At 37.9% G+C, this 23,273-nt stretch overlaps 1 protein-coding gene across 1 annotated transcript in view; it reads right to left on the bottom strand.

Annotated features, from left to right (window-relative positions):
• The window catches only part of THUMPD3 (THUMP domain 3 tRNA guanosine methyltransferase), a 24,119-nt gene extending 846 nt beyond the window's left edge, over nucleotides 1–23,273 (bottom strand). The window contains exons 1-9 of the mRNA XM_024556586.4: nucleotides 23,180–23,273; nucleotides 21,695–21,983; nucleotides 19,087–19,164; nucleotides 15,506–15,982; nucleotides 11,819–11,949; nucleotides 9,373–9,442; nucleotides 4,284–4,396; nucleotides 922–1,032; nucleotides 182–305 (exon numbers count right to left, since the gene is read on the bottom strand). Coding sequence (XP_024412354.1) covers nucleotides 182–305; nucleotides 922–1,032; nucleotides 4,284–4,396; nucleotides 9,373–9,442; nucleotides 11,819–11,949; nucleotides 15,506–15,982; nucleotides 19,087–19,164; nucleotides 21,695–21,983; nucleotides 23,180–23,181 — 1,395 coding nt within the window. The 5' untranslated portion in view covers nucleotides 23,182–23,273. The remainder of the gene's footprint in view (nucleotides 1–181; nucleotides 306–921; nucleotides 1,033–4,283; nucleotides 4,397–9,372; nucleotides 9,443–11,818; nucleotides 11,950–15,505; nucleotides 15,983–19,086; nucleotides 19,165–21,694; nucleotides 21,984–23,179) is intronic.

The raw sequence follows: 23,273 nt of genomic DNA, 5'->3' as shown, positions 1-23,273 counted from the left end.
AAGGCATACAAGTAATTAGCTTCTATGACCTGCCTGCTTCTAGGCCAACCAGGGGTCTTAGTTGCTAATAAGAAACACTAAGGAAAAGGAGCACAATCCTGCTGAAACCAATATCCCCAGGTCTACTTAAAAAAGATCATAAAGATACCACAGGCTGAGTTTTTGAGTTACTGTACAGTACCTTGGTAAAGCATTTCTTGTCCTGAGTAAGTAGTGCAGCTCGGCCTGTCCTTGGTCTACAGACACGGCTCATCTCTGATAAGCAAGCTGGGTAAAGGTTCCAGTTTCTTTTCTTGGAGCCCATCCTATAAAAGAATGTCCACTGAGTCAAACACTGTTGCATAAAGTACTTAGGATTATGTGAGAAGTTATTAGAAATTCATTGCAATAAGAAAACCCTGAGGTATGACAAATAGTTGCTGTTTTGAAGCCATAGCTTTGCCATTATATGTCTATGAAATGAGTGATCAGACTTAAATAAATTGCATAGATTTTTGAATTGGATTAATCAGAGAAAAAAACTTTGACAACTTTAAGTATACAAACTGCCCTCTTAATGATCATGAGCAGTCAAATTATAGAAACCAAATCAGTGAAAAAGTCATATTGAAAGAAACCAGTTTTCCTCAACTTTTCTGTGTGAAGTGTCAATTCAGTGATGAACTAGAAATGGATGAACCTCCTGTGATGGTCACTATTAAAATGTAGTTAATACATTCCTCAGTTTTCAGATGAAAAAAAATGGATGATCTATCATGTTATAATTCTTGAAAGAAAAACTGCTCTGCTGACAGTCTGCTAAAAGGAACGAAAGATTTCTGACCATAAACTCAAAGAAAACAAAACAGGTTTAGAAGACATGTGGGTACTAACTAGTATAACAAATGCAGGTAAAACCCATTCTTAAAAAACAAGTCCCACCTTTTCCCAAATGGCATGTCTGTCACGATAATGTCCACAGAGCCAGTTCTCAGTGGCAGATTGCAGATATCCCACTGAATAGCGTCTATGGGCAAGCCCCAGGACAGTTTGCTGTGAGGACAAAGGAAAGGTGCTTTAACATATTCTTAAGGGAAATTTTAAAACGTTTTTTTTTTCGGAAGACACTGATAAAAGTAAAAAATGCTACTAAAATATTAATTGATATTGACAATATCAATAATCAAAATTTTAAAAGTAGAATGCAGAAAGTTTAAGGTTATAAATTAAAGATTAATGACCAAATCTGTAAGAATGACAAAATATTTTTAAGTTATTAGAAATGGCTTTCAAAATATTACATCTGCTTCATTTATGATTTAAGAAAAAGGATTAAGGAGAAAAACAAGACTGCAACACAACTGCAATAGACAATTTTGAAAACTGTTGAGAGTAAATTATGTAATTGATGTTGCAAAACATGAAAAGGACACTGGAAACAATGCTAAAGAGGAAAAGATGAGACACATCTGAAGGATAAAGTTTGGTAAATCTACATAGTGATAACAGGAGACCTAAAAACATAGATATGTAAAATTAGTAAATATAGAAGTACTTTTAAGATTAAAAAACATATGTATCATATTATCAATAAAGAAGAAGCAAAAAAAAAGATGACAGGAGACAATAATATAATAAAAACATGATTTAAATCCCATTAAGGCAACACTACTTACTGGTTTAATAAAACACAATAGGCAATAATACACAGGTTAAGAATTAAAGGCAAATTGAAGATTATGAGCCAAAATGAAGGGTTATATGATTGATATTTGATAAAGAATTTAAGAAAAAAAACACAGAAGGCAATCACTACATAATGAGCAAAAGCACAGCTACTGAAAATAGAGCTTCACAATCACAAGCACCAATAACTGCAACAAAACAACATAAGCCGAAAATATTAAAAGCTAGGTAAGATTGATACGATAGAAAGAGTACGGGCTGAACAGACGAAAAGTGAAGGTGCCCAAAAGGGTCTGAAAAAGAAAATATTTGGAAAATAGAAAAATGATGTTTTTAAAATGTCAGGTTTCAAAAAAAAGGCCTGTTCATGTACTAACTCTCAAGCAAATCTCATGTGAAATAAAATATACCATAGAAATTCATGATAATAAAATATAAATTATCAAAAATAAAACTATCCTTGCTACTCAAGGTTGGGCCACAGACCAGCAGCATCAACATCACCCAGCTTGCTAGGAAATACAGACTCCTAGGTCCCATTCTAAACCTCGTGAATCAGAATCTGTATTAATAGGATCCCAGGTGATTCATAGGCACATAAAAGTTTGAAAAGCACTATCCTAAACAACTGATCAGAGAGCCAAGTATACAACTAACAATGCAGAAAGTAACTAAAAATAGAGAATTATCAAAATCTATAGAATATGGTCAACAGGAGTACTTTGCATAAAAGTCAGCTCTAATGAAAACATTATTAAAAAGATATTTACAGCATATAACTAAAGATTTTAGATAAACTTTAAAACCTCAGTAGGAGATAGGAATAAAAACAAAAGGCATGGAGCATAAAACCAAAGAACAAGTAGTATATGAAAACAATACAAAGCACTGGCAATTCTAATCAACAGGGAAAAAACAAAATTAGCAAAGAAAAGAGGATAACCAATATACAGACATAAGGCCCTGGTTGGGCAGGTCATTTGGTTAGAGCATCATCACTACACACCACGGTTGCATGTTAGATCCCCCAGCGAGGGCACATATAAGAACCTACCAATGAATGCATAAATAAGTAGAAAAACAGAAATCAATGTTTCTCTCCCTCTAAAATCAATAAAAAATATATATATATACACACACACACAGACATAAAATAGTAACAAGTATACCATGAATAACTAGTAAAAGAGTATTTGCATAAAATGAATATATATTTTTAAAAACTTACAAATATAAACCTAACAGGGTTATGAAGGCAGGTGTTTCTAGTTCTGTTGAGGCCAATCATGGGCCTTTTATGACTTATATAATGACTTCCTGGGCTATGTACTCAGAATGTGGAGCAGATGTAAAACCTGACAGATCTGCTGATGACTACCTACTCCTGCTGCTTTATAAGAAAATGAAGGACACCAGCACTGGAAGCCAGAGAAACAATTTTATGATGAGGCCCCTGGTAAGAAGTTGTAGACTAAGTGACAGTTCAACCAATTCTTCCCAGAGACAGTTGAGACTTTGATAGAATAGTGAAAGGCTGGCACAGATGGTATCCTCAAATGTAACTGTTGTAGTGGGCTAAAGCTTAATACTGTAACATATATCTCAGATGAAAAACAAAATTTCCCAGAGGCTAATGGAATTCCAATGCACAGATATCAAAAAGATACATTTAAAAGACTTGGAATATTTTGCTTGGAGAAGAGGGGATTCGGAGAGGTGAGGATGGAGGAAGGGGGAGTTTCGGTAGCCCTTCAAATATCTGATGTCAATCATCGTGTGACACAGAAAATTTTTTTCATGGACCCAGGTGGGAGGAGAAAAAAAAATCTGTAGGAGGTTCAGGGAGAGATTCAGTTCACTAAGAGATATGACTAGCTGTGCAAAGAGGGAATCAACAGCAGTCAGAGATGAGTCATTAGAAGTGTTTACACATGCTGGAAAGAAAATGGTTAGGATCTCTTTTAGGATACTTAGGAACCATGGGATGGATGGCTTTAAGTTCTCCCACAACTCAGATTTATTTTTTATTTTTTTAACTTTTTAAAAGATTGCATTTATTTATTTTTAGAGAGAAGGTAAGGGAGGGAGAAAGAGAGGGAGACAAATATCAATGTGTGAGAGACACATTGATTGGTTGCCTCTTGCACACTGCCAACTGGGGCCTTAGCCCGCAACACAGGCATGTGTCCCAACTGGGAATTGAACTGGTGACCTTTCGGTATGCAGGCCAGCCCTTAATCTACTGAGCCACACCAGCCAGAGTGCAGCTCCGATTTTTTTTTTTTTAAAGCACCAATTAATAAAGGAAAGGCTAAATAAATTATAGTATTTCTATACAATGGAATATTATGTAGTTATTAAAAACAGACTATATAGTATTATTCCACTATGTGGGGTAAAAAAGAAAAAGGAAGACAGAAATAAAAATAGTTGCATCAGGGCAGAGAAATTACAGTTAAAAATATTTTAAAACTATAAATCATTTTCAGTCTTTAAAAATTTAAATGGAGTCTTGACATGTTCATTTTGGTTAAATGATGTCACAGTGCACTGTGGGTATTAATCATAAAGTCAATATCTAAGTCTAATAGATGCTACAGAAACTTTAAAAATTTTACCCTTTAATTTGGCTCTTGGTGAGTAAAGATGAGATGTTATTTGCTGCTCTATTCACAGCCAACGGATTATTGTCGCCAGCAATATGAAAACAATGAGACCATTCAGTGGCCCCCTAAAAGACAAAAGTATATATTGAAACAAAAGTAGCAAACTGTAAAAACATGATTAAAGAAAAAATCATTTCAATTGATTATCAATAAACAAGACATCGAATCCAACAGTCCAATGCTTTTCTAAAGTGGCAAGACACTATATGTTGTTAACCCTGCTATTCCCCCTGCTTAAAATGCCCTCCTGTTCTTTCTCTGCTTGCTGAACTACTCATCTTTCAAGACCTAGCTCTGTGACATGAACCCCAGCCCTCCAAGCTGCCTCATTTGCCCCTCCCCTAAAGCACTTTGTATATCTGTCACTGCACTTTTTCTTTTTAATTATTTCTATACCTGTGTGACTCTTAATGAATCTGGGAATTCAGGTCTGGTATTTTATTCAATCTCTCTCCCCACAATACCTGACACATAATACATTATTACAGACCTTAAATGCAAATGTAGTTTGAAAACACAACCAAATTTGCGGGGTGCATCTTTACTTTTCTCTCCTAAACTCTTAAGAGTCCTCAGGGGAGCAATGGGAAGTGGCAGCTTGTCCTGGGCTTATGCCCTGAACCTGTCTCCAAGGCTCCCTTTTCTCAGACTTGTCAATGAGCCAACAGCAGCTCCATTGTGGCTCAATTCTTTCCATAATGTTTCTAGGGAGCCAAAGCAGAGCACCACCTAAGCTCTCTCCTGTTGCTTCTTCCACCCTAACCCCTTCTTTATTTCACTGTCCTTGGAGCTTTAATAAACATATTCTCAAAACAAAGGAGAATGAGAAAAAACAACCAAATCAAAATGACTAACCTATGTATCTTTTTGTGATTATGGGATTTTACATAATCTGATATATTGGAATATTTGAGAATTTCAAAATAAAATATAATCTCCATTGTATAGGCTTTTAAATAACTACCATAACCCTGAAAGGATTTTGTAAGTTTAAGTGAAAAACATGTCAGCAGAATATAAATACCAAGGTGTTACATATCATTTGTGGAATGAAGTGACATACTAAGTTAGGCCTGAACAATGTATTCAAATTAACAGGTTTCTGACATGAAGGCAGAGAAAGTTCTGTACTCTGTTCAGGGATAAGTGATAAACTCCTCTTCCTTTGTAAACAGTAACACACCCTCATCCATGAACACAGTGCTTCACAGCTTTTTCTTTTGCCCAGGCACTCGAAGATGACGTAAAGGGTGATGTACAGGTGATGTGAAGGAGTCCTAGAGAGTTTGATGAAAGCCTCTCATGTGATTCTACTTCCCCAACGTTCTTTTTTCTCTTCAAAACCATTTAGCTTTTCAGTCTCTAACATTAGAGAGGGGTTTTGTAATACTTCCAAGTTTTAAGGGGAGTATGGTAAATCAAGTATTTTATACTTAGGTGAACAAATCTGTCTACCCTTACATGGAAATGCCTCAAATTCTTTCTTTTTATCTTTTATTTGGTGGGGTAGGGGCCTTCTCTGGACTTTTAGCTCTGTTGTATATTGTTTGGCATGTAGTAACCTTCCCTGCTATTTCATTAATACATCATAGTTTAATGCTAAAGAAAAACACTCTGCTTTGTTCCCAGAATTATTCTTGACAACAACTGCATTTTACTCTGTCAGTTTCTTTAGCCACAGTAAACTTCTCTGACATGAGCAGAAAGCAGCAGTCACCTAGACTACTATGATTTCCTTCTGGGATTTTATTTATTTTTAGAAAGAGAGGAAAGGAGGGAAGGAGAGGGAGAGGAAGAGAAACATCGATGTGTAGCAGAAACATGGATCAGTTGCCACTCATACACCTCCCTCCTGGGGATGTGGCCCACAACCCAGGCATGTGTCCCAACCAGGAATAAAACCAGATACCTTTCAGTTTGCAGGATGACACCCAACTCACTGAGCCACACCAGTCAGGACTCCCTCTGGGATTTTAACTCCCAGATGACAGATGTCATTTTCTAATTGCACTCTGGATTATTTTTCCCTTTGTAAGTTGTTTCGGACTTGGTTATCTATCCAGTTTCTTCTGCCCACTGAAAGAATCTGTGGCAGTGATTTTCCACCTTTTTCATCTCATGGCACACATAAATTAATTTGTAAAATTCTGTGGCACATCAAAAACTATATATTTTTGCCAATCTGACAAAAATAGGTATAATTTTGATTTACAAAAAATAATAATAGTAGTAATTACCTACCCTTTTTGCTCCAAAGTGACTTAAAAAAACCAAGTGCCTGTCCCTGGCGAGGTAGCTACCTGTTAGTTAGTTAGTTAGTTAGAGCATTGTCCTGATGCCCCAAGGTTGTGGGTTTGATCCCCCAGTCAGGGCACATACAAGAATCAACCAATGAATGCATGCATAAATAAGTGGAACAAAAAATCGATACTTTTCTGTCTTCCTCTCTCTTTCTAAAATCAATAAATAAAAATTAAAAAAAATAAACCTCAGGTATATACCTGTATATAAGGATTTCTGGTACCAAGAATTAACAAATCAGATACAACCTTATTATGCGATGTGACCAATAAGATGCAACTCTATTATATAATCTATATATTTGTGGTTCAAGACAGGGCATTCATACCAGACAGCTGTTATTGTGTTGATTGTTGTCATTTAAAAATTTTGATAATCTAAGGGAAAAAGAGGTCAGTGCCCCTGACTAAATAGTCAGGTACTGCATGTTTTAAAAATTCTTGCAGCATATCAGCTGAAAATTGCTGATCTCTCATTGGTTTTAGTATACTATATGTAACAACTTACTATGTTTCACAAATGTAAGCAATTTTACTGCAAGTGCCCTCTTCTAAATTATTTATAAAAGTACAGATAATATGGATTCAAGGAAACTCTCATTAGATGTTCTCCACTTAGAAAATGCCTTTCCATTTCTTCCTTTGCTTTAGGCAATTTTTGAGTCCTCTCAATGTCACAGTAATTTTAAAAAGTACTTAAGAACATTTGATGTAGTCACATTTTATTTTTCTTTTGTTTCCCTTGCCGGAGGAGATATATCCGATAAAATATTGCTATGGCCAATGTTAGAGATTGTGAGATTTTACTGCCTATGTTTTCTTTTACAATTTTTATGGCTTCGGGCCTAATAGTTAAGTCTTTAATCCATTTTGAATTTATTCTTGTGTATAGTGTAAGAAGGTGGTCTAGTTTCATTTTCCTGCACCTATCTGTCCAATTTTCCCAACACCATTTATTAAATAAACTATCTTTAGCCCACTGTATGTGCTTGCTTCCTCTGTCGAATATTAAGTGGCTATAAAGGTGTGGGTTTATTCCTGGGCTCTCTTATTCTGTTCCATTGATCTATGTGTCTGTTTTTATGTCAGTACCATGCTGTTTTGATTACTATGGCCTTATAGTATAGTTTGATATTAGGTAGTGTGATTCCTCCAACTTTGTTCTTCTTTCTCAGGATTGCTGTTGCTATGCAGGGCCTTTTGTGGTTCCATGTAAATTTTTGAAATATTTGTTCTAGTTCTGTGAAATACATCACTGGAATCTTGATAGGAATTGTGTTGAATGTATAGGTTGCTTACATAAAACTTAAAAAGCTTCTACACAGCAAAGGAAACCATCAACAAAATGAAAAGACAACCCATGGACTGTGACAACATATTTGCTGATACATCTGATAAGAGATTAATATCCAAAATTTATAAAGAACTTACAAAACTAATCACCAAAAACCAAACAAGCCAATTAAAAAATGGGCAAAGGTTCTGATTAGACACTTCTCCAAAGAGGACATACAGATGGCCAGTAGACATATGAAAAGATGATCAATGTCACTATCATCAGAGAAATGCAACTTAAAACCACAGTGAGATATCACCACACTCCTGTCAGAATGGCTATCATCAACAAATCAACAAACAAGTGCTGTTGGTGGGAATGCAGACTGGTGCAGCCACTGTGGAAAGCAGTATGGAGATACCTCAAAAAATTAAAAATGGATCTGCCTTTTGACCCAGCGATCCCACTTCTGGGAATATACCCGAAGAAACCCCAAACACTAATTTGAAAGAACATAAGCATCCTTGTGTTCATTGCAGCATTATTTACAATTGCCAAGATATGGAAGCAGCCCAAGTGTGTCCATCAGTAGATCAGTGGATAAAACAACTATGGGACGTTTACACAATGGCATACTTGGCCTTAAAAATGAAGAAAATTTTACCCTTTGCGATAGCATGGATGGACCTGGAGAACAACATTATGCTAAGTGAAATTAGCCAGTCAGAGAAAGACAAATACCATATGATTTCACTCATATGTGGAATCCAATGACCAAACTGAACTAACAAACAGAATAGAGACAGACTCAGAGAGAGCGGGATGGCAGTTATGCAGCGGATGGGTTAAGGGGGTGGAGGGATCAGGCAAAAAGGGAAAAATACTTATGGACATGGACAACAGTATGGTGATTGTGGGGTGGGGTGAAGTATAAGGAGGCTAAATGGTAATGGAAAAAATACAAAATTTAAAAAAATAAAAATAAAAACTACTCACAAACATTTGGTATGTAACCTTTTGGACTTCTTGATAAAACTAAATATTGTCCATAGGCTTCCCTTTTTTACAACTATACCTATTCTAAGAACCTAAGTAGATTAAGAAACATAATCACTTTATAAAGATGAAATGCCTTCCTCCAGTTTATGCTTGTGCCTTCAATTATCTTTTCCATTCAAGTCTACCTGCTTGTCCATCATAGCAAAGGGACTCACTAGTTTGTAATTCTCAGCCTTATATGTAATCCACTGAATAAATCTAATTTACAATCTATCAAGTTCTTGGCTTTTGTAATGAGTGGTTATATCCTGGACACAAAAAGTTCCAGATTTACCAGACTAATTGTTTCAAAACTTTGGGTCCACTGACCCAATCTTGGTGATTTCATTATGTCTAATGTGCCCATTAGTTCTAGGACATTCTGGATGTAACATCTGCTTATTAAAAGCTAAAGAAAAGTTATTACCTCTATTGGTATTGCCCCTGTTCCACACATTGGATCAACTATTATATCAGTAGGTTGAGGAGCACAGAGCCTAGAGAAAAGAAAACAGCCTATGTGAAGAGACTTCAACCAATAGCTCAGGCTTCCACGTGACTATTTCTGAAGCTGTAAGATCAAGGACCTGCTACATTAGCATGAAGAAACACTAATCAATATTCATTTTAAAAATCAACCTGTAATTGCATGTTGACTCTATATCCTAGCAGTTAAAAAAAAAAGCATTACATATAATTAAAAGTACCCTGTTATTATTATCTAAAATCCCATTTCATTCCAGATGGACTTTAGCTTCTAGATCTTTTAATATACATGCCTGCCTTTAGAAAACACATTTTTAATTTTTCATATAAATGTGTGTTGTTACATTAAAAAAAACTTCAAATATATTTCAAGTAGAACATGTATTAATGTAAGTTGACTGGCAATTAGATATTCTGTATTCCTTCCTTATGAATTTTAAAGATAGTAACCTTGCTGTGAAAATATTTCCTTTACTGTGAGTACTTAGTATAGTAATTCCTCACTTAAGTGAAATGACATATAATGGAACCAATTTTACCACAGGCTAATGGATATAAATAAGAGTTAAGTTCTTACAGCATCTCTGGCAACTCATCAGTGCTACAAGAAACAATGTCATTGGAGGACCTGCTGTATGTGCCAGGCATGGATTTAACTCTTTGCATGCATCATCTCATTTAACCCTATGAGGCAGGTCACTGTTATTCTCATTTTACAGATAAGCTGATGTAAAACCTGTCCAGAGACACAAAACTAATAGGTGACAGAGTCAGGATTAGAGACATCACTGTTAGTGGCTTAAATGTTACCCCTCTATGAAGTACTCCCTCCTGATGGGGAGAAAAGGCATACAACTGTAATTGAATAACAATAAAAATTAAAAAAAAAAAAAAAAAGTACTCCCTCCTCAGGTCATTAGGTTTTTCCTTTTGTCCTGATAATCTTTTCACATTCTACGAGTATTATTGTATTTACTACATGGAGGGTAATTTATCTCTCTCACAAGACTTGAGATGCTTGGAGACAACATTGGATTCTTGCTGTAGTACCTGTTTAGCTCTACCTCCCTGTTCTTGCCCCTCAATAAATGGCAACAGAATCCCTGACAACCCTGTTGGCAGTATGCAACCCTATACTTCCAATCACTGCTGCCAGGGTCTGGGAGAACACTTGACCAAGACTATGTCAATCAGATTTTGTCTTCTAAGAATTGGGGATAAAGAGCTAGAAGCCCTAGGCAATATGAAGCTGGTCATTTGAAATTGGAATGTGTAAATTTAGAAGAGGGCAGCCACTTGCACACATGAGCAGAGAAGAGCCCACAAACTCCCAGGAGAGACAAAACTGACTGTCTAGGTTTAAAAGGGAGTTTTCTAAGATCTGGTTCCTATCCTTCTTGACACATGGCTTTCAGTTTTCTGTGGATTTGCTAACATTTCTCAGTATTTTTCTAATAAACCCCTTTCCCACACAATCATCACTTTTTAAAAAAATCTTAAACTAGCTTACTTAGGTTTCTAACAGTTGACCCAACTGTTTCTAACAGTTGATCATATCCCTGGCTTCTCCATCACAATGCTTGGCAGTAGATAATAAATGTTTGTTGAATGAAGACTACAAACTCTTCCTTAATCGAATGGCCCCAGTTATCTATTATTGTCATCTAATTGATAGGTTCTAATTGTGTTGAACTGTGATTCCATGGATGAACTGGTAGAAGAGGACTTCTGGGATATGCCAGACGGTGATGGTGTACATAGCACATATTTTGCATATGTTTCTGCATTTACTCCTCTGTAATAATCCTTTAAGTCTCCAGGAAAAAAACCAAGAGAAGACAACTTGTCTGGGTGGTAGAAAGAAGTACCCAATATAAAAAAGGGAATAGGGAAAAGGAAAAAGCAAGCTAGATCTTGCATTTGAAAAAGTAGAAAATTCCAGGATGGTTCCTGGGTTGCAGTGATTATAAAATTTAAAAATACAAGTAAAAGTTCTCTGTGTTCATTTATACATTAGACATTTAAAAAAAAATCTCTGCTTTCATCTGCTTCACTGACAAATAAAACAAAGTAAAATCTGCTCTACTTTCCAATACAAAGTATATTCTTTCTAAACAGAAATGTGGCAACCCCATTCAAGAGGTAGATGAAAACTATCATTCCCATTTTAAAATCAACGAAACTGAGACAGTAATTAAGTGATATTTTCAGGATCGCAAAGAATCAACACTGGATACAAGGGAAAGGAACAGATCATTATCAGCTTTTTATCCTATTCTTTACCCACTAAATTCCAACACAGTACCTCACAAGAAATTAAAGTGTTTTGAAGGGGAACTTGAAACCAAGTTATCACTTTAATGTAGACAGCAAACCCATTCTCTTACCTGAGCATCCCATAGGCAAGAGTAGATCTAAGGGTTGTAGGTCCAAAATGTGTAATATTTCTTCGGTGGAGACTCTCTTCTGTCAATGCAATGCCCACAATGATTTCATTATCATGGATATTCAAAAGCACCTAAAATAAAACAAGAAAGAATAAAATGTTTTAGAATTGTACAAACTGTACTTATTACCAGGATTTTAAAATTTCAGCCTTTGTTGTTGTTTTTTTTTTTTATACCTTATTATGGAGTTATACTGTGCATACACTAAAGTACACAAATCTTAAGTATGCAGCACAGTGAATTTTTACCTGTATGCACTGTTACTGCCCCCCGGATAAAGATAAATAATATTTCTAGCACACCAGAAGGCTCCCCTTTGCCCCTCCCAGTAATTATAAATCTGACCACTTCTACCATGTATTAGTTTTGTCTTGAACTTCATATAAATGAAATCATATCATATATACTACTTTTAAATTTTAACATCTATTTTATTCTTTTCTTTTCATTCACTGTATTTGTAAGTTAGCCATAACCATATCTTCCCCAAATTTTTATAATGTAAACATATCTTGAATGTCTATGGGTTTCATACACACTTTTAAAACTTTTAACTTTTGTTTATACATGTTTTATCATCTATTATTGTCTTAATATTTTTAAAAACTTGACTCAATGTCTGTGAAATGTTTTTTTGTCCTAGTTATAGTTTTTCTAACACAATTAAATATAAACTATTCAAATAAACAAAGAAAAAATATTGTCCTCCAATCTTCTATTTAAAATTTCCTCATCAGGGCCTTAGCAACAGCAGGTGCCACTTATCTAGCTACATGCAAGCCAGTGTTCTATGTGCCCTACATGCATTACCTCATTTCATATTCATACCATCTGAGCTAGGTATTACTACCCCCTTTTATAGATGAGGAAATCGAGGCACAAAGATATCTGTTATTTGCCCAGAGTCATAAGCCTTGTAAATTGGATCTGAACTCAGATAGTATGGCTCCAGTATCTGAACCACCTTGGTAATTCTTGGACATTACTATTCTAGTTAGCATATTCATTTTCATAACAGCTGTTATGAGGGAAAAAAAGGAATGGGGAATTGTTCCTCTGATTTGATATGCAATAAAAGAAAAACTTAGAGAGAGAGTAAGTAACTTGCCCCAGATGCAAGTGTCCCAAAAGCAATAGAAAATGACTTCTTGGTAAAAATATCAGCTGCTAGGGGCCTTTTAAGCTGTCAGAGATTTAAAGACAACTTACTATAGTCTGCATGTGAATTACCCATGTAGTAGACAAGTGACACTAAGGATGCTAAAATCTAGCAGAATTTAAGAAGGAGGAGAGCTGGATCTAGGATGAGTATTAGCAATGATGTCCTGATTTTAGGATGTTGAGGTTTGTTTTAAAAATGGGAGAACCAAGATGGCGGCGTAGGTGGACACACTGCGCCTCCTCGCCTCCTCGCACAACCAGAACTGACAGAGAATCGAGCAGCGGGGGGCACCGACACCAAGGAAATAGAAAATGGACATTCATCCAGACTGGTAGGAGGGGCGGAGACGGGCACCGGGGTGGAGAGGACTCGCGTGGCTGTGGCAGGACTGAGACTGGTGGAGTGTGGGACAAATGGCGCAGGCAGTCCGAGCACTAGCAGACCCTGCGGTCCCACATTTGCACAGATAAACCCAGAGGGCCGGACTCAGAGTGGCGGAGAACATAAACCCAGCGGGTAGCATCCTCTATCTGTGGGCACCACATTCGCCCACAGATAAACTGGACGAACGGAGAGGAGCGAAGCAGACCTCCCAACCCAGGGCTCCAGCTCAGGGAAATAAAGCCTCAAACCTCTGATTGAGAGCGCCCCTGGGGGTTGGGGCGGCAGCAGGAGAGACTCCCAGCCTCACAGGAGAGGTTGTTGGAGAGACCCACAGGGGCCTAGAGTGTGCACAGGCCCACCCACTCAGGAACCAGCACCAGAGGGGCCCAGTTTGATTGTGGGTATCAGAGTGAAGGATTAAAATCCGGAGGAGAGTGAGGCGGGCGCCATTGCTCCCACTCGGCCCCTCCCCCACGTACAGCGTCACAGGACAGCGACCAGCGTTACCCCGCCCCGGTGAATACCTAAGGCTCCGCCCCTTAAAGTAACAGACGCACCAAGACAAAAAAAAAAAAAAAAAATGGCCCAAATGACAGAACACTTCAAAGCTCCAGAAAAAATACAACTAAGCGACGAAGAGATAGCCAACCTATCGGATGCACAGTTCAAAGCACTGGTTATCAATATGCTCACAGACTTGGTTGAATCTATTCGAAAAACAGATGAAAAAATGAAGCCTATGCTAAGAGAAACAATGGAAAATGTACAGGGAACCAATAGTGATGAGAAGGAAACTGGGACTCAAACCAATGGTGTGGACCAGAAGGAAGAAACAAACACCCAACCAGAAAAGAATGAAGAAACAGGAACTTGGAAAAATGAGGAGAGGCTTAGGAACCTCCAGGACACATTGAAACGTTCCAACATCCGAATTATAGGGGTGCCAGAAGGAGAAGAGGAAGAACAAAAAATTGAAAACTTATTTGAACAAATAATGCAGGAGAACTTCCCTAATCTGGCAAAGGAAATAGACTTCTGGGAAGTCCAGGAAGCTCAGAGAGTCCCAAAGAAGCTGGACCCAAGGAGGAACACACCAAGGCACATCATAATTACATTACCCAAGATTAAACGCAAGGACCTACATTCAAGATTACTGTATCCAGCAAAGCTATCACTTAAAATGGAAGGGAAGATAAAGTGCTTCTCAGATAAGGTCAAGTTAAAGAAGCTCATCATCACCAAACCCTTATTATATGAAATGTTCAAGGGAGTTACCTAAGAAAAAGAAGATCAAAAATAGGAACAGTAAAAATGACAGCAAACTCACAGTTATTAATGACCACACATAAAACAAAAATGAGAGCAAACTAGGCAAACAACTAGAACATGAGGGTTGTCAATAAGGGAGTGGGAGGGGGAGAGGGGGGTAAAGGTATAGAGAATAAGTAGCATAGATGATAGGTGGAAAATAGACAAGGGGAGGGTAAAAATAGTGTAGGAAATGTAGAAGCCAAAGAACTTATGAGTATGACCCCTGGACATGAACTATGGGGGGGGGGGAATGTGGGAGGGAGGGGGGTGGGCAGGATGGAGTGGAGTGGGAAGGAATGGGACAACTGTAATAGCATATCAATAAATATATTTAAAAAAAAAAAGAAAAAAAAAATGTATTCTGGGGAACGTCTGGTATCTTGTTCCCAGGCACATGTCAGTTCCAGTCAAATAAACTCTTATAAAAACTCTCTCTCTCTCTCTCTCTCAAAAAAAAAAGAAAAAGAAATGTACTCCACTTTTTTTAGTAGCAAACCTCTACAATCAAGACACACAAAAACAAAAAAATTGTTTTAAGTCTGGTTGAATTTTATAATCTGAAAGTCCATGTAATGTTGTAAAAAGTACTAAATTAGAAATTAGAAAATTCAAGTCTTAACAGTTCCCATCTATGTAACATTTATTGTACCAAATACTTAAAATGTAGCTCTGTGGCCTCAGTTTAATTATCTATAAGACTGGGTTAGTCTAAAAACTCTATAAATCTATGACAGCCTTCTTGAATCATCTAAATCAGAACCTGTACCTACCTCCACATCAAAGTTGGTCATGTCAGCCTTCCATTTAAAATAATCTTGAACAGCACCCCCAAAATCTCTTGCGGCTTCATTAGAGGAAAAGCAGTGTTTCTCTCCTGCCCTGTTGCACGTGACTCTAAATTTCAGCACTTCAAGACTAGTTTCTTCTTTTGAGCTCTCATCAGTCTCATCTTTGCAAGATGCCAAATCATCACCTACTAATGTTGATATCTCTTCTTTGATGGCTGGCTTTTCATAGTAGTCTAAAATATGTGAATCTGAGGCATTGTTAGTGAGCTCTTTTTTAACATCTTTCTCATTTCCTTTGTCTCCCTGTCCATTATCAATCTTCTCTTTACTTGAACTCTGATTTATCTTCTTGCGTTTTGTTTTTTTTTTCTTGAAATTGGTGTTAATTTTCCATACTTTTAAAGGGTCTGACCATGAAAGTTTTCCAGCCAACTCTTCGAAATCCTTTAGGACTTCTTCCTGTAAGAGACAGAGAATACAATCCATTCATTTCTCACCCCTTTAATTGAAAAAATAAAACTCTCACTTTGCCTATGGATGACATTAATTGTTATTTTGGGAATGGCAGAGGTGCAAAACAAGAGTCAATAAAATACTGGCTGTAATGAGAAAATAAAAATCTAATTTAAAATTAAGTTCTATACAAATTAAGCCACTAAGAATAATACAAGATAGAATGGTAGATTAGAAGTTGGGCTTCAAGATTAAAATGTGAACAATAAAAAACTAAAAATAGTGGTTATCTCTAACAAGGGGGAGTGGGGAGATGAAAGATAGGGAGAGAGGGCAACTTACCTCTTACTGACTGACTACCCTTTGAATTTTATGCTGTATGTACATATTGACTATTTTTTTTAAAGATTTTATTTATTTACTTTCAGAGAGAGGGGAAAGGAGGGAGAAAGAGAGGGAGAGAAACATCAGTGCGTGAGAGATACATTTATCAGTTGCCTCTCATGCTCCCCCAGCTGGGGGCCTGGCCTGCAACCCAGGCATGTGCCCTGACAGGGAATTGAACCGATTCTCACTGCGAATCTGTGATCCTTTGGTTCACAGACTGGCGCTCAATCCACTGAGCCACACCAGCAAGGGCTTAACTATTTTTTTTTTTAAAAAACCCCTATTATCAGTTAAGAATGTATCTATACAATTTCTAAATAGTATCTAGAGCCATCTTTTTAAAAAATAAATCTGATCATGCCCCTCCCTTGCTTACAGCTCATCAACAGCTTCCCATAGCACCTAAAAAATGTAAATTCCTTAAAAAGCCCAACATAATCTGACTCCTACCTACTTCTCACACATCACTTTAGGATCATTCTCTCCCTCACTTCCTCTGCTTGGAAGATAATTCAGTTCATGTGGTCTCTTTGCACTGCTAGCTCCCTCCTCATTATTTAATAGCAATTCAAAAGGAATATCCTCTGAGAGACCTGCTCTACTTACAGTAGTCCTTTCAAGTCATTCTCTTCCCATTTTATTTTCTTTACAGAGCTTAGCATTATCTAAAGTTACTAGGTTTATGCACTGTTCACTAACAAGGTTCCTTTCAGAAGGTAACTGGGAACGACCTTACCTGTCTTGACCATTGCTATAAGCTACACGCTTAGAAAAGTACCTGGCACACAAAAGGTACTTAACAAACAGATACTGGATAATGTGATTAAATGTTAAAATGGGTGGTACAGAGCCATGGTGCATGGTGTCCAATTCAGCAGCCACCAGCCACATGTGGCTATTGATATTTAAATGATTTAAAATTAAAATTCAGTTTATCAGTCACAGTAGCCACATTTCACTCACTGGTAGCCAGAGGCTACCATGCTGGACAGCATAGACACAGAATACTTCTATTAGAAAGCTCTACTGCAGAGTGCTGGTAGATAGTACATGTAGATCAAAGCAGAACAAAATCAGTGCTGGCTAATGAAACTGAGACTTGAAAATGGAAGTGAGTAAAGGTTTTGATACTACTTGAAACCTGATAAAATAATGGTAAATTTGGGTTTGGCAAATGCAATTCTATTTACAAATAACTTTCCTAAAAAGGGCATCTAGGGTTGACATGGTAGAATAACACTTATACAGCCCCTTTCTTTCTTTAGAAACCATTCTAAAAGAAAATAACAACAGAAATACCAACTCTATCTTAATAGAATCTACATGGTATCTATAATCTTGAACCATGACATGAGAATTCTAACATAAGAATTCCCAAGTGCAGTGAATGTCAAACAGGTACAGGAAGACAGAGGGGAAGAATGCCTATTGACCTTAAATAAAGGGTAGAGCAGTCTGCAATGTAGTAGCAAATAAACTCTTCTTTGGAAACAGCAGGGAAGAAGTACGTGCACTGGACTTCATTTGTACCAAGAAGAAGCAGGGGAGAGAAAGGGAGGCTGAACAAGGAATCTCACAGATAAGTTATATTTGCTGCAAACAGTCCCCTGGTGAGGTAGAATTGGGGAGAATACTCTACATAGTAAATAACCCTGAGTTCCTGATTTCTTCTGGCTAGGTAGAAGTAACGGTTAAAAGAACTTACTTAATGGTATAGAAATTATATCTCAGTAAAGCTATTTTTTAAAAAGAAGGAAGAAGAGAAGAACTCATTCACCTACAGCCCTTTGTCAGTAGGAATTTCACAGTGAACCAGAGGGATTTCTTGCTGGCCTCAACAGTTGTTGGCTTCTACCAGGAGAACCTCCTCTTAACAGTAGGTCCAAGAGGAATTCCCTTATTCAAAGATGAGCAATTATCAAAAGTTACCAGCACAAGATTTATAGAAACATAAAAAAGGAAAAAGGAGGAAAGGAACAGAAAAATAGACCAAAAATACCCCCCAAAAAACAAAAACAGACCAGAAAGACAATGCCAAAGAGCAGCTGAAAGCTACAATCAAACACACTGACATGGCATCAAAAAATGTAGTAAGGACAGACCTCTGTAAAAATGAGAGCTCAAGGCAGAGATCGAAAAGTAGAAAGATGAGGTGAGCCACCAGAAGAAGAAAAAGGAGTTTGCAGAGCTCAAAGAAAACTAAGTCACAGATGCTAGCCTTTAAAAAATAGGCTATATGCCCTGGGTGGTGTGGCGCAGTGGATTGAGGGCCGGCCTGCAAACCAAAGTGTCGCTGTTTCGATTCCCAGTCGGAGCACATGCCTGGGTTGCAGGCCAGGTTCCCAGTAGGGTGTGCTCAAGAGGCAACCACACATTGATGTTTCCCTCCCTTTTTTCTCCCTCCCTCGCCCTCTCTAAAAATAAATAAATAAAATCTTAAAAAAAAAGGCTATAAATTCATGATATCATCTGAATACTTAACAATATCCATTAAAATGGTTTACTAAAATCAGTATTACCCCCTGCAATACTGATTTTTAGAAGCAACTTTAAAAAAGTTGACTGTCAACAAATCTCTGGATTTTATTGTAAAAGTCTACCACTATTCTATATTGTAAAAGCAGCAGTAATGCTAAATGACAGACAGAATGTGAAAAGTAAAAATAATTTCTTTGGAGATGATGGCTGAAAATCAGCTATTATGTTTGGTTGGGATAGCTCACCTTTGTTTCTTTGAACTGGTAATCTTTAAACTCCTGAACAACCACAAATAAATTATCAACTGATCTCAGACAATGAACCTGGTAAGGGAAAAAAATGTTAGGAACAAATTTCTGAGAATGCATTTGAATCACACAAACTACTGACATTTAAATACAAAAATTAGGTAGAAGACTTAAAAAATATATTGTTTTTAAATCCTCACCCAAGGATACACTTATTGATTCTAGAGAAGAAGGAAAGGAGAGAGAGAAACATTGATCGACTGCCTCCTGTACATGCCCCAATTCAAACCTGCAACCTGATTGGGGATGGAACCCACAACCTTTTGATATTTGGGACAATACTCCAACCGAGCCAGCTACCTAGTCAGGGCTGGGTACAAAGACTTTAAAGCAGCTAATGTGGTCTTGGACAGTGTGGCTCAGTTGGTTGAAGTGTCATCCCATAAGCAAAAGGTTGCCAGTTCAATTCCCCATCAGGGCACACGCCCAGGTTGCAGGCCCAATCCCCTGTTGGGGCATGTGCAGGTGGCCGAACTGTGTTTCTCTCACATCAGTGTTTCTCTCTCTCTCTCCCTTTCTTCTCTCTTGAATGAGAATAAAACAAACCTTTAAAAAAATAAAAATAAAGCAGCTAATATGGTAGTCCCCCCTCCTTTTTAATTCTTACCTGAGGATATGACTTCATTGAATTTTTAGAGAGATGGAGAGGAAGGGAAAGAGAGAAACATTGATGTGAGAGAGAAACATAGATAGGCTGCCTCATGTATGTGCCCCGACCCAGGATCAAACCTGCAACCCAGGTATGTGCCCTCACTGGGAATCACACCCGTATCCTTTTGGTGTAAGGGACGATAGTCCAACCAACTGAACAACCTAGCTAGGTAGTCCCTTCTTATCTGTGGTTTTAGTTACACATGGTCAACCACTGCCCGAAAATGTTACATGGATGAAATAAAGAATTCTTAAGTTTTAAACTGTAAGGTATTCTGAGTAGCTTGATGAAATCTCGTGCCATCCTATCAGAGACAATGAGTCATCCCTTTGTTTAGTGTACCCATGCTGCATATGCTACCCACCCATTGGTCACTTGGTAGCCATGTCATGGTATCACAGTGCTTGTGTTCAAGTAACCATTATTTCACCTAAGACTGGCCGTAAACTGCAAGTGGTAATGCTGGCAATTTGGATATGCCAAAGAGAAGCTGTCAAGTGCTTCCTTTAAGTAAAAAGCTGAAAGTTGACGACTTAATAAGGAAAGAAAAAAAACGTGTGCTGAGGCTGCTAAGATATATGACAAAAATCAATCTTCACCCTGACCAGTGTGGCTCAATGGGTTGGGCATTGTCCACTGAATTGAAAGGTTGCTGGTTCCATTCCTGGTCAGGGCACATACCTGGGTTGCAGTTTTGGTCCCTGGTCAGGGTGCGTTCAAGAGGCAACGGATCAATGTTTCTCTCTCACATCAATGTCTCTCTCCCTCTCTTTCCCCCTCCCTTCCCCACTCTCTAAAAATAAATAAGTGAAATCTTTTTTAAAAAATCAATCTTATACCCATGAAATTGCCTACTCATAAATTAAACTTTATCATAGGTATGTATGTATAGACAAAACAGTTTATATAGGGCTCAGTACTACCTGCAGTTTCAGGCATCAACTGGAGGTCTTGGAACATACCTCGATGGATGGGGGTAGTCTACTGTACCTATAATTTATATTTAAAATTTTTCCCCATATCCCCAGTTTCCCATCTTTTTGGTTATCTATCAGTCTCTATTCCTCTAGATAAAGGGAAGGAGGACAGGTGGGAAGATACAAATTTAGTGCGTTATGTGGGTAACACAGGTTTGGGGGAGAAGGGAAAAACAAAAATAGTCAAGTAAGGCTTCATTGTATTTCCCTCATGGCTCTCCGGGGTACACTGTACAGTGTAGTGGTTAAGAGAATATGGTTTGAGCTCCAGCGTTATGGTTACTAGCTGAGCAGCTCTAGGCATATTACTCATTACTAAGCATAATAACAATGCCCACTTCACAAAGCTACAGGGTTTACTTACTGAAACACTGGATGGAAAATTATTTGCATACCAATTCATCCCACACATTTTTGGGGGGTATCTACTATATGCCACACATTAAGAGCTTGGGAGACATCAAAAAACAAACAAACAAACAAACAAGATAATCCCTGTCCTCATGTTGCTTAAGTGATAATGAGATATAACGTAGCTTTTTATTCTAGTGGGGTGGCAGTTTGGTGACTTTCATGTCTCACTTTCTATGTGATTCCTAATTACTTTTGAGCAAGTATTTCTTGATACAGATTTTTTTTTAAAAGGAACCCTTGTTTATGCCTCATTCCCTAAGCCTAAACTTCAGCTAGATGCTGAAGTAAATAAATCCAAAGATGTGTAGCAGATACCCAGCATTTCTTCATAAGTCACACAGAATTCTTCTGGTGAATTCATCCTCAGGAAATATTAGGATCACTTCTAAAAATATGGCAAACCTACCAAACTTACGAAGCAGTACCCAACAGAAAATGCAATAGAAAATATTCATAACATGACCTATTTAGAAAACTATTTTAAATATTGCTTCAATCAAACCTGAGCCAGACTTTCCAGGGAAATGTCAAAGTATATCTTGCCACGGTCTTTGCTGATTTTGCATGATGACCTCAATTTTTCTCTCACTTCATCTGCAGCTGTTTGCTCAAAACCAGTAGGTACAGTGGCTCCAATAGTGACCCGAAGGTGCTCAGATTCACTTCTGGGGCCACTTTCTGTCACTTGTATAGACCTCTGGTTCTCATGAAGGTTCATATCCAAAAGTTGGTTAGTGGCTTCTTGAACATCAGACATGTTGGCAGTGCCTCCAAGATCCGTGATATAGTCCCTTCAAAAGCCATACAGAAAAGAAAAAAAAAAAAACTCCAAACATTATCAACTCATATTTCAACTATAAGTAAAAACATCTGCTTTGGAAGGCTAGAAGAACAAGACAACACAACTGATGCAGCCATATTCAGTCAGCACACCTGAATCAGTATTCACCAAAAAGGATTGAAAAACATGGGCACGGATGTAAAATAGTATCATTAAACAAGCAATATAGATACAACGGGGGAAAAGGATAAAGAAAAATAAGAGGATTTCCACAGCACGTGTTTTTTGGTTTGGGATCATCTATGTTAATAATAGCAATCTCATAACTACAATAGTTAACAATTCAAAAACAGAGGCTACTAGAGCACAAATGTATTTCCGAATCTTGGCCTTTTTTCAGCTAGCATTTAAGAACACGAGGCTTCCAAATTTCAGGCATGGATTTGAATTCTTGTCCCCATTCATAGGTTGAATGAGCTAAAACAAGTTTATTCTCTCGTGCCTCAATTTCCTCATCTGCATGGGAATTAAATAATACCTCTCTCCTAGAGTTGCTGGGAGTCTTAAGTGAGAACAGCATACTGCCAGACCCATGACTAAAACTTACTGATAGGATATCTATCTTCCTCCTGTGACGGAGACAGCGATTCACGAGTTTCAAAATGATAAGCTGAACACCTACTGAATACAAATATCTGAATGCCTATTACCAGCCAGGCTCTGGGGCCCATGGCTGGGCATCGGGAGAGATCTGTGCAATATTTGAAATAGTAAGCCAAATTTCCAGTACCTGAGTATGGGTAGGACTGGAGAGGTGGGAAGTGGGGATCAAAAGCTCTCACTATATTTTCAAAAGTTTTGCGACCTAAAACACTTAAGTAGGCACCCAGCACCTTGTTCTGTACCCAGGACAAGCGACAGGTCTAGCATTAATAGTCAATTCCTGCCCTTAAAGAGCTCACAATCACTGTGAATAAAACCTCCTGCTTCTAAATAAGAAGGTTGAAGCCCGTAAACAGACGTACCCTGCCCATTGACAGAGGCCCAATCAGTGGCGCAGGCTGGACTGAAAACCTAGTCTCGGCACACCCCCGCCCCCCGGGGGCCCTTGTTAAAGGAATCCCCGTAAAGGGTAAAGGCCCCAGAGAAGGAGCAAAAAGGACTCCACGACACCAGGCTGAAGTCCAGCCTGACACTAGCCCTTACATCAAGACGCGGGTCGCGCCTCCCTCCCAAAGGTTCCACACCCTGCACCTTCTTTCCACCGCCCTGTTACCAGCAAGCAGCGAAGATCCTTCCG

The sequence above is a fragment of the Desmodus rotundus genome, chromosome 8 (genome assembly GCF_022682495.2).
Source record: "Desmodus rotundus isolate HL8 chromosome 8, HLdesRot8A.1, whole genome shotgun sequence".
Classification (NCBI taxonomy): Eukaryota; Metazoa; Chordata; class Mammalia; order Chiroptera; family Phyllostomidae; genus Desmodus; species Desmodus rotundus.
Note: the sequence above shows the minus strand (reverse complement) of the source record. Positions and strands in the feature narration are given on the sequence as shown.